General features: G+C 37.2%; 2 protein-coding genes across 2 annotated transcripts; both read left to right on the plus strand.

Moving 5' to 3' along the window:
* Positions 1-3,845: 3,845 nt before the first annotated feature.
* LOC142550147 (uncharacterized) lies at positions 3,846-4,893 on the plus strand. The gene is made up of 3 exons (XM_075659382.1): positions 3,846-4,137; positions 4,318-4,725; positions 4,817-4,893. Exons 1-3 carry the CDS (start codon positions 3,846-3,848, stop codon positions 4,891-4,893), a joined length of 777 nt encoding a protein of 258 aa, XP_075515497.1.
* Positions 4,894-5,251: 358 nt separating this feature from the next.
* LOC142550148 (uncharacterized) lies at positions 5,252-6,472 on the plus strand. Its single transcript, XM_075659383.1, has 4 exons — positions 5,252-5,356; positions 5,459-5,627; positions 5,718-5,793; positions 5,941-6,472. Exons 1-4 carry the CDS (start codon positions 5,252-5,254, stop codon positions 6,470-6,472), a joined length of 882 nt encoding a protein of 293 aa, XP_075515498.1.
* Positions 6,473-12,157: the final 5,685 nt, after the last annotated feature.

The raw sequence follows: 12,157 nt of genomic DNA on the forward strand, positions 1-12,157 counted from the left end.
TATTTCACTAAAATACATAATAAGTGTTTAAAACGTTAAAGAGTTAAAATCCAATAATTAAGCAATATTTTACCTCCATTTAATTAGCAAATTTCGGCCACCCCTCCAAGGATTTAATTATGTTTTGGCAACTGTCCATTTTTATTCCTTTCCTTATCATTTCTTGGTAAGATAATTCCCTCACTTTTAATCACCAACAATTAATAATTAAGCAATATTTCTACCTTGTTTTGATAGCAAAATTTCGGTCATCACATCTCCTAAATCTCCCTCAAATCCTATAATATATCATATCATTTCCTTCTCTCTCAAACTCAAGGATAGAAAGATCTTTAGTTGCCATTCAATCCCCATTTAATTGGTGACTTTTCCCTCACTTTTCCTAGTCTTCCTCCCACCCCTTACCTTCGACACTTCAGAAGAAAACACTAGCCAAAAATCGTGAGAAGCACAAGAGGAATAAGAGAGAAAACAAGTAAGAAAAGAAAACTCCGTCTCCGCCGCGCCGTGTTCGTCGTAATTGTTTGTTTCTTTTGAAAACAAATTCCAGGCATGTATATGTTATTCTTTTCTCTTCAATCAAGTCATATACATATTTTTAAACCATGTTATGTCCATAAATCATGAAGCAAAAACCGAAATGACAGCAACCTTTCAAAACAAAATTGCACAGATTTTCGGCCCTCCTTGTGCTTCACTGGTTGTCTTGTTTTTGTGATTTCAGGGACTGGCTCGGTTCCAGGCGCTCAGGGCTGCATCTAGGCACATACTAGGGTGTGTTAGGATCATGTTGGTCCATTAGTTCAAGCCCCATGCACGCTGGATAAAGACTTGACAGCAACTTCTTCAATCGTTGCGAGTTGAGTCTTGATTTTCGGATTCTTGTTTGTCTAAGGCGAGGGTTCGAATCTTGGTTGGTCTAAGGCCTGTAACCATGGTTAGGACCCTTCCTTAGCATGTTTAGGATGTGACCAAGATGGCCTTTCAAGGCTTGGTTCATGGTCCCATCGATTTTAAAACAAAACAAGACAAGTGTTCCACGGTTTCGTTTTTCTGATTTTTCGTGTGTGTGAGTTGGTTCGGCTTTGTGGTGTTTAGGTGGATCTTGGTTGGCCTCTAGCCCTTAGCCATGGTTCACACAATACCTCAGGATGTCTAGATTATGCCATGCTCGATCAAATGGCCACTGGAATTAAAATGACAGCAACATAAAGCAATACACCCCACGCGCAACAGCATGGTTCTCGGGTGCGAACGTCGGGTTGTCTTGGGTGTTTTCTTGGATTGTGGTTGGCCTAGGGCCCTCAGCCATGGTTCAAACCACACCTTAGGATGTTGGGAAGAGGCTCTGGTTGGTGGTTCAAGCCCCAATGGCCATTAGCCTTATAAACAAAGCAATACAAGCACAGCTGCTGCCACTGAAATTTGACAGCAGCATGGTTGCGGTTCAGGAGGCTTGTTTCGATTTCTTGGTTGGATTTTAGCCTATGGCCTTGGACTGGACAGTACCTCAATGAGATAGGAAGGTCATGTTTTTGGCCGTTTGTGATTTGGTTAAGTTTAGAAGTCGTACAAGAATTTACGGTGCAATGTGTCAAAGTGACTCTCGAAAGAGCGTTTCACGATTTTGGCCTCCATTCACTATTTTCGTGGATTACAGCCCTGTGGTTATGTTTTCCAGTATTTTAGGACTATTTTAATCATGGCTAAACGATGGTTCAATGTTGGTTCGGGTTGGTACAAAGCCATGGTTGAATACTAAGTTTGTTGGGCGTAATTGCCTCGTTTCTAGTTCGATTATGAAGTGTTGGTCAAGTTAAGATTATTTGCATGTTTCTCATGTTAGAATTAGGTCGCAGCGAGCCTGGGAACGATCCAACTCATTTGGTAAAAACATGGCTATAATTATATAGAGCAAGCTTTTACGTATGATTTTCAGATATGCACGTATTTATAATTACTCATGACATGATTTCCCCCTTACACTTTACGATACGATATTTTTACGTTACACGAAATTTTATGATATATTTTACTTGTTATTCACGATATATGCATGCTGAGTCTTTGGACTCACTAGACTTGATTGTTGTAGGTACTGATGAGGTCGAGACCGAGGGCGGGGACCAGTGAGCTAGCTTGGGTCGGCAGTAGTTGGAACTCGAGGACCTCATTTTTTATCATTTACTATTTATGCTCAAACTCAGTTTTTACTTTGACGAATTATTTTTTTGTTGTGGTTTGAAAACAATATTTGCTTCCGCTGTTATATTAAACATTAAATCTTTTTATCATTTTATTTTATGAATGAGGCATGTTATTTATTTAAAAAGAAAAATTTTAAATAATTCCGCAAATTTGCAAATACGAAATACGGGCCTTTACACTTAATGACCGTGGCTTTTTGGACAGTAATATTGACGAGTTGACCGAGAAAGAAATAGATGTCGACCGCTTTCCACGAGAGGAGGGATCCCCGTGTGGATCAATATCATCTCCTTGCTATTCTATGTCAAAAACATCATCAAAGTGAGGTATGGAATTCATGACAATTTTTTGGGCTAACTTTTCTTCAAAGTGATATTATTTTTCTTGCTCAACACATGTTGGGGCTTTTGGACAAGGTTTGTTTTAGATCCTCCAACAAGATGTTGTTGGCAAAAGTTGCATAATATTCATCAGAAATCTTGTTTGGGTTAACCATCTTCCCATACTTCAATCCAATATCTTTTTTTCTTACATCTTCTGGTAGGTTTTCCATCTTTTAAACTATGAAAGTAAGAAAACAAATTTAGCAACCCATGAAGCACATTGAAACAAATCCATCAGCAGCATAATAGTTGTTCCACTAACCAAAATTATTCATGATTACAAAAAATCCATCGTACAAAATCTCTTTCAGATAGCAGCATGATAGTTTTTCCACCAAACAACAGTAACTAATAACTATAAGCAAATAGAATCAATCTGTTATGAATTATTTTCTGACCTCAACAAGGTGGCCATATGACAATCTTGCTGCATGTTATAATCTATTGTTGAGAGAAGACAGTAGCATAGATGTCAATAGCGATTGTAACGCTCGCTATAGCGTGTAGCGACGCGTATCTATGACCCGTCGCTACAGGGGGCTATGCGCAAGACACTTCCATATAGCGAGCGCTATTGTCGCTTTCGGCGCTATTTCGGTATGGCTATAGCGAGGCAATGGCGCGCTACGTTGAAGGAAAGACCAGGGCAGTTTTTCCAAAAATATTGCCCAATTTTAGGTCCATTTTATACTGCCCAATTTTAGGCCCATTTTGCTCAAATATTTAGGCCCATTCTGCACAGCGCTAGAATTATTTTCTGCAGCGCATCTTCTCTCCACTTCTCCAAGCTTACGTAAACATCAACAACACGCCCCCAACATCTTTCCTTGTACCGCCGACCGCCAGACTTCTGGCCACCGCTTTGCATCGCCGCACTTCAGTAATATTCTGCTCTATTTCCTACTTTCTTCTCTTTTTTTCCCTTTTTTTTTCTGATTTTTTGTTTTTTTTGGCCATCTTGTTGAGAAGAACAATCTCTATAACATATTAAATCTATTAGCTTATAGATTGATTCTATAATATTAGTTATTGTCATTTGCTTATTGGAATATTAGTTACTGACTTACTGCCATTTGCTTAGGAAATCATTTTTTGGAATTTAACAGATTGATTATATTTCTGGAATATTAGTTACTGCCATTTGCTTATTGTATTTCCTCAATGTATATCAATATTTTTTTGTACTTTCAGAGTTTATAAGATGGAAAACCTACCAAAAGATATAAGAAAAAAAATATTGGATGAAACTATGGGATGCTGGTTAATCCAGACAAGATTTCTGATGGAATATTATGCAACTTTTGCCAAAAAGTTACAAAGAGTGGGATATCAAGGCTCAAACAACATTTTGCTGAAGGATTTAAAAATACAAGACCTTGTCCAAAAGCCTCAGCATGTGTTAAGCAAGAAATGAAAGATCACTTTGAAGAAAAGTTAGCCCAAAAAACTGTCATGGATTCCATACCTCACTTTGATGATGTTTTTGACATAGAAGATCAAGGAGATGATATTGATCTACACGGAGATCCATCCTCTCGTGAAAACGGTTGACATCTATTTCTTCCTCGATCAAATCGTCAATATTAATGCCCAAAAAAACCAAGGTCATAATGGTTTCTTTAAGCTAGACGCAAAGAATCAATGTGGTAAAGCACCCCAATTTAATGAAGTTCAGAAAAAGTTGAGGTATGATGCAGTTCAAAAATTTGCAAGGTGTATGATGCAGGGATCGCATTCAATGCGGTCAAATATGACAGCTTCAAGCCAATGATCGAAGCAATTGGACAATATGGTCCTGGGATGAAACCACCTAGTTACCATGAGGTGAGAGAACCACTTTTAAAAGAGGAGATCAACCATACAAAGCTGATTTTGAAACAAAATGAAGAGGAGATGGCGAAGAAGGGTTGTACTTTGATGGCTGATGGGTGGAGAGATAGAAATGGGAGATCACTTATCAATTTCTTGGTGAATACTCCAAAAGACAACATGTTTATTGAATCAGTTGATGCATCTAGCTACTCTCACACTTGTGAGAAGATGTTTGAGTTGCTTGACAAGTTTGTGCAAAAAGTTGGGGCGGATAATATTGTTCAAGTGGTCACCGACAGTGCATCAAACAATGTTTATGCGGGTTAGAAAATCTAATATACTAAGTTACAACGTCTTTTAACTTTCGTTGATTAGTTTCATTAACTATCCTTTTATTCTCTTGTTCTTTACAGGAAAGAAGTTGATGGATAAATATCCGAACTTTGTTTTGGGTCCTCTGTGCAGCACATTGTTTGGATTTGATGTTTGAGGACATATTCAAAATGTCAGATTTGAAGAGGGCACTTGAGCGAGCAATTAATGTTTAACAGATATATTTATAACCGAACTATGTTGTTGAGCATGATGAGAGAGTTCACTGGCCAAAGAGACCTTATCAGGCCAGCTAAAACTCGTTTTGCCACCGCTTTCTTGACTATGAAGCTTTCAGCAGCATAAGCAACATTTGAGAAAGATGTTTACTTCATAAAATTGGAGTCAAAGAAAATTTGCGAAGGAACAGACTGGTAAGCAAGAACAGAAAATTATTTTGATGCCTTTGTTTTGGAATTCTATCATTTATGCTATGAATGTTGGTGGCCCATTATTGGAGATACTTCGGTTGGTGGATGGGGGAGAAGAAGCCTGCCATGGGTTATAGACACGAGGCAATGGAAAGGGCTAAGGAGAAAATAGCAAAAGCCTTTGGTAATAACGAAGATATGTACAAAGAGGTTTTTGAGATAATTGACTAAAGGTGGCAGTTGCGACTCTATCAAGATTTGCATGCAGCATGTTATTTCTTGAACCCTCAGTTCTTTTACTCTAATTACAAGATAGAAAAAGATGAGGAAGTAGTTACGGGGTGGTACAATGCAATCACTAGGTTGACTTTTGATGCTGAGACAGAGAGAAAAATATATACAGAATTGTTAAAATACAAACAAGCAGAAGGTCTTTTTGGGAATGAAGTTGCAATCGAAATGAGAAAGATTGTATCACCAGGTATGAAAATATGTTAAAAGGACAAGTTTTTCCTTATTTTCTAAAATAAATTCAATGATAAATATTAATATAACTATTGTTTTTAACTAGCTGCATGGTGGAACTCATATGGAACTTCGACCCCAAAGTTGCAAAAACTTTCCCAAAGATATACTAAGTCTCACTTGTAGCTCCTCTGGTTACGAGGGCAATTGGAGTGTGTTTGAACATATAAGATTTTATAATATTACAATTTTTATTTTCTGTTACTGTGAAGTTTTAAGAATTTGTTCTCGTGCCACGTGCCTTGATAAACATATATAAATAAATGCAGCTTCATTCCAAGAAAAAGGAATAGATTGGAGCAAAAACGCCTGAATGATTTGGTGTTCATCAAATACAACAGAGCTCTGAGGCGTAGATACGATAGTCGTGATACCATCGATCCTATCATATTGACTGAAGTGGATGATGGCAATGAATGGCTGCTAGGGAGAGTGAATGATGAAGAGCCTGAATTTGTTCATGATGGTGATGATTTGACTTGGCAAGATGTTGCAGACGTTGTTGGAGTAGATGGAGCTCCTTATACATTGAAGAAATCCAAAGGGGCCTTGAAGGCGACCCCTACATCTGCTCAGACCTCAAAGGCGCCCACATCTTCACCTACAAGGAGCTCGAAGGCTGCGACATCTAAGTCTAGAGGGAAAAGGCCAATAGAAACATCTACTACACTTAATTTTATAGATGATGATGAATTTGACTTTGATGAAGAAAGTGAAGAAGAGAATGACGCCGAACGTCATGCAATTGCAAATGAAGAAGATTGTCTCGATCTTGATGAAGAAGATGAAGATGAATTTTAAATTATGTTTTTATAGTTTTAGAATTGAGGTTTTATATGCTTTGAACTTATATATTTGTTATTTAAGAAAATTGATGTTATTATATGCTATATATTATATATTTATATGCTTGTGGCGCTTTACTTTCAAATAGTCCTCGCTACGCGATTAACTATGAGCTATAGCACGGGCAACCTCTGCGCTACTGGGCGATATGCGCGATTGACAACTATGGACAATAGGAAATAGAACAGAAATTCCGGCGGTGCAAAGCGTGATCTGTGTCCAGCCGTCAGCGGGCAGAAGTCCGGCGGTGCAAAGCAAGATGTCGGGCGAGAGAAACTGTTGAGAGTTGAGGTTTATGTAAGCCTGGAGAAGTGGAGAGAGGCCGATACGAAACTGAAAATAATTCTAGGGCTAAAGATTGAGCAAAATGTGCCTAAAGATTGAGCAAAATGGGTTTAAAGATTGGACAGTATTTTAAAAAAATTGTCCTGGACTTTTCTTTCACGTAGCGCGCCATTGCCTCGCTATCGCCATACCGAAATAGCGTGGAAAGCGACGATATCGCTCGCTATGTGGAAGTGTCGTGCGCGTCGCCCCCTGCAGCTACGGGTTTTTGCTTTGCGTTGCTATGCGCAATCGCTATTGACAACTATGTTTTTACTTACATGTAATGTTTGCCACTTTCATTTCCATTTTACTAGATACAATTTTACTATTTAGAGGTGTGCTCGAGTTTGATTACACTTTTTATTGTTGTTTAACCAGCTTCCAGCACGTCAGGAACCTGTGACAGATCCTTCAAAGTACACAGCTGCCGATGTGCGAATTGTCAGTTTGTTGTAACCCTATTCTGAATATTTTGTTTCCTTAATCCTTTGATTCCCTCCCATTTCTTCTTTGCTTCTGAGAAAAATTATTTGAACCAGATGTTAATTGATAAAAATTAAGAGAAAATTGATGGAAAATTCTAGGCAAAATATTCCTTTCCATATTTACGAACTTGTTTGTTCATTCAAATCTACAAAATTATGCAATTTTGTTTTTACTTTCTAAAGAAGCTAGCATTTCAAACTTTGCATATTTTCATGTTAGGGCTGCTGTTTCACTTTTGAAAATAAAAAAATTGATCCGTTTTATGCAAAAAAATCTGTGATTCTTATGCATTATTCTTGTTTTACAGACTGATCAAAAGCTTCGTCTCTGTGACATTTGTGGAGCATTCTTGAGCGTTTATGACAGGTATATATATATATTTTTGGAACTTTGCTGTAGAATGTGCTTTGTTGCTTTTAGGAGGAGTGAGTGGTTATAAGACTTTTCGGTGTTTGACCTGGAAATTATAACTCCTTGTCACGAGCAGGCCTACAGGCATAGTTTTACGCGGATAAACTTTGCAGCTACAGAATGTGCGTTATTTTCTGTTTCATGTTTGATGATCATGCTATTGTAGCTAAAGATTGACCGGATTTTGTTTCCAATTCTCCATGATATTGTTGCTTACCCTTGTGACAACAAATGATGGCTCTTATGTGTCATTCAGTGATCGCCGTTTAGCCTATCATTTTGGTGGAAAGCTTCACTTAGGTCACGTAAGTTCAAAATGCGATAACGTAACCTAACTGAATGCGAATTTAGGAAAAATGAAAAATATCTAATTAAAAGGTATTAATTTCATGAACTAAATATAGGGTTCATGCTTACATGTTAAAAATGCACATTTCGACACGAATGAATGAACTATGTTTTAAAACATATTTGATACGCGATCGAGGAACGTAGATTGAAGACTGAAAAAGGGAAAATATTTTTATTTAATAATTAGTTTTATTTATTTAAAATATGGTATATGTTATATAATATTTTTTAAAATAGGATGTTTTGAGGTGTTTTTATATACCAATTCGTATTTCTAAACAGTATTTGATTTTTGACGAAAATATGAACTTTTTGATAACTCGGCTAATATTTTTACGAATTTTCTTAAATAAAATATTTTAAAAATTACATAATGGGCTTAATGGGCCTATTATATCATGTTAATGGGCTTAAACTCATACTACTTGTTTTATATCAAAATAAAAGCCTAAAAACCCTACACATAACATCTCAAACCCACGGCCACCCCTCATAATCATACAAGGACTCCTCCCTCATGAAACTCACGCACACACACGAGAACTTGAAGAAAAAGCCACGTTTTTGAGAGGATTGCAGCCTAGGGTTTTCTACGTCGCCGTTCTTCGCATCGTCAACTCGTTTTCATGCGTAAAATATGCAAAGACACGCCTTAACTTTCTTTGAAGAATCTTTCACGCCATATTATGTATATTTGTATAACTTTGCATGATAAACATGTTGGACAAGTTTTATTTTTGTTTTTATGGGTATACATGCATATAACTTGTGTTTTGATTACATAAAACTCTTCCTAATGATGCATAAAGGGGTTGCCATGGTAGGGTAACATGGAGAGACATTTTTCAAACACAATAAAGGTCCATAGGTGCCAAACCAAAGGCTGCACACGCATAGGAGAAGGCTTGAGCGAGGGTATCATGTTATGGGAACTAGGGTTTTGCTAGGAAGAATCAGCGCTTACGGCTTGACCAGGGCTCGACCAGGGCTCGGGCTGGACGTGGTCAGGTGTGAGGAAGATTCCTAGCCACGCTAGGACTCAAGCACGACAGCTGGGGAAGAGCACGATGGGACTCTTCCCATGCAATCGAGAGTTGTGAGACGCGTAAGGGAGTCACAGCTTGGCCAGGGGGTCCAGTGTCACGCCCCGGGACGGGGGTTTGTTGATATCGGCGTTGCTCTCAAATTTACATTCGAAAACAACAAGCCTCAGAAGTATAAAATTCAGAAACCAGTCTTTTTATTCATAAAATGGAATAAATCAATTGTCTGTTACAACTCGAATACTAATGTTTTACAGCGGAAATGTAAAACCAGACATAACAGTGTCTTAACAGATGTAGTGGAATTAACATAAACATAAACTGAGAACAATAGTCTTCTTCACCAGCCCCAGAACTGGATCTGCTCTTCTTCTTCTAACTTTTCTTCCTCGTTCTTATCTGAGATGGGTTTGGTGGGTGAGTGATATGATTGTCACTCAGTAAGTAGGGGCGGGAATAACTCCCAATTTTCGAAATCGTTTTCAACAGGACAGTAAAACAGTAATATGCAGAAAACTCTTATTTTCAGAACAGAAATCAGAATTCAGAAATCACAGGTTTTAGAACAGAAATCAGAATTAGTATGCACTGAGCACGTTAGTGAATTTCATGGCTAAACCGATATCAGTCCCCTATATGTTCTCTCCTCTAATGGGTGAGGCCAGAATCAGAATCAGAATTCAGAAATGTTCAGAATATATATTCCTACCATTAGTTCACTAGGGAGTTCAGTGCTTCAAAATCATATATAAGAAATTAAACATACAGAAACTGTGCTTTAAAACAGAATTATCAAACTGATTTCAAGATATTTATACATAAGCCCACTTACTGTAATTTGCTAGAGTTTCGGTTGAAGTCTACTGGAAATCTGATTGCCTCACTACTGGTTTTTACAGCTCTAAAATACCCTCTCTTAGCTAAATTTTCAAGTGATAACTCAAAAATTGTGTAACAACAATCTCAGAGACTTTAGGGTGTTATTTATAGGCCAAATTCTGACTGTTAGCCTCCCTATTAATGACCATAATCTGCCATTAACAGACTTTATTCCATTTTAATGCTTCAGTTACAAGTCTAAGGTGAATCAGTAACTGTTTGCTGGATTCTAATCTTTTGCTGCTGGATTTTTATCTGATGTCTGCTGCTGGATTCTACTCTGCTGAAAAAGTACCAACTTCTGAAATATTATCTGCTGCTGGAAATTTTGCATTGCTACTGAAATGCTGGAAATGCTGGAAATTCGGGTTCTCACATCCAGGATAGGTCTAAGGATAGTCCAGTTAGGGTTATGAGGGTACGGTCTCGGGTGGTGGCTCGGGTGAGGAGTCCTCGATGCGTAGGAATCCTAAGCACACATAGAGGAACTCATGTGGCTCTCGTCTCGGGCTGGAGGCTGCAACGGGCTAGGGGCAGGCTCAAGGGGTCAGGGCTGGTCCATAGGGTCCCTAGGTGGTCTGGTCAGGGGTTGGCTTGACATGGCTCGGGAGTGGTTCGAGGAAAACGTGAGATGGCTCGAGGGGAAGCAAGCTAGGGTTCGGTTTTTCGTAGTTAAGGGTTAAGAGGTCGAGCCATGGTCCACGGGAGGTCGAATCATAGTTTAAGAGGGTAATTTATGTATACAAAGTCTATGTTTAAAATTTGAGATTTAAAATATTAAAGTTTGAATTAATACGGGATTCAAACGCCTTATGAATTAATAAATAGGAAATTAAATTGAAAGCCTCGAACTTAAGCTAAATAAAAATGTCAGAAATTTAATTTGAGCTTCTATAATTATTTAGGATGGTCTAGAGTCAATGAAAGTAAGAAAAAGTCAAAGTCAAGAAATTCTAAGTCTAGGGGTAAAACGATCATTTTACACCTAAAAATGATAGACGTCCTGAAAGTGCCCTGAATGATGTAAATAATAATAATATGATTATTTTTAAATGTTTATGAAATTTTATGATGAAACATTAATGTCAAAAGACATGTTGTATGGTTGGTTTAAAAGAAAAAAATGATTATTATAAGCTTGAATTTTTATAAGTGATGAAAAAATGAAAATTTGAACGATCTGAAGTGATTGTGACTAATACGATGATACGATGATTATGATGATATGATGATATGTAAGGCCAAGGCTCAGTTGACGGGTGAAAGTGTTGTTGATGTTCCCGCCGTCTAGTAATGTGGTTATACGTGGATAGATCCATCTACCTTCAGCTGATACGAAAGTCACAATTAACGATCCGAATTGAATAAAAAAAAATGTATATATATATGATAAAAAGGAAAATATACATGATGAAAGGAAAATTGTTTAAGTTTATGCATGTTCATGAAAAACAATTTTAAGTAAAAGAATTTTCATTGTTGCATGTGATTGTATATGTATTACTTATTATCATGGTTAAGGTTTGTTGAGTCAATAGACTCTTTAGGTTTGATTGATGCAAGTGAGCATGATGTTGATGTTAATGGGGGACTTGATGGTTGATCTTGTTGGACTGAAGGTGCACACAAATCGAAGACCAGCGCTAGTTTTCCGCAATTAACTTACGATTATGATTTACGTTTATGACTTAAATTTATGGCTTATGCTAAATAGTTTAAGTTATTTTTAATATTTATTGGCTTATGATGATTTTGAGAGATTTTGAGAGGATGTTAGAGTTAAGTTAGTTTTGAAAATGTTAAAGTTAGGTTTGGTTGACAGTTTATGATTTTATTTTTTGAATTTCTTTCCTTTTGGATTTTCAAATGATAGCTGATTGATTTACCTTTAAGTAGTGTAAAAAACATATATATATGAAAGATATATTTCGACCGAATGAATAGTATTGGAAGTGAAAAAAAATTTCTAATTTATTTTTAAGAAAAATGAGTAGTGGACGTTTCGGTTGGTATCAGAGCGATGTTCCTGCAAAGGGTTGTGCCACCATCAGTGCCGGAAAGCTCAATCGTCAAGCATCAAATCTGTAAGTTTAATTGCTATACATGATTTTTATGATGATATATGTTTGTTTACATGATTATA

Source organism: Primulina tabacum, chromosome 6 (genome assembly GCF_025594145.1).
Source record: "Primulina tabacum isolate GXHZ01 chromosome 6, ASM2559414v2, whole genome shotgun sequence".
Classification (NCBI taxonomy): Eukaryota; Viridiplantae; Streptophyta; class Magnoliopsida; order Lamiales; family Gesneriaceae; genus Primulina; species Primulina tabacum.

Bases quoted from the DNA above. Each gene is read 5' to 3' on its own strand.
- LOC142550147 (XM_075659382.1), top strand. From the start codon at position 3,846: ATGCTGGTTAATCCAGACAAGATTTCTGATGGAATATTATGCAACTTT. The intron at 4,138-4,317 runs GTTGACATCTAT...TGTATGATGCAG, and splicing joins TCCATCCTCTCGTGAAAACG to GGATCGCATTCAATGCGGTC. The intron at 4,726-4,816 runs GTTAGAAAATCT...TGTTCTTTACAG, and splicing joins ATCAAACAATGTTTATGCGG to GAAAGAAGTTGATGGATAAA.
- LOC142550148 (XM_075659383.1), top strand. From the start codon at position 5,252: ATGGGGGAGAAGAAGCCTGCCATGGGTTATAGACACGAGGCAATGGAA. The intron at 5,357-5,458 runs GTTTTTGAGATA...TCTAATTACAAG, and splicing joins ACGAAGATATGTACAAAGAG to ATAGAAAAAGATGAGGAAGT. The intron at 5,628-5,717 runs GTATGAAAATAT...GTTTTTAACTAG, and splicing joins GAGAAAGATTGTATCACCAG to CTGCATGGTGGAACTCATAT.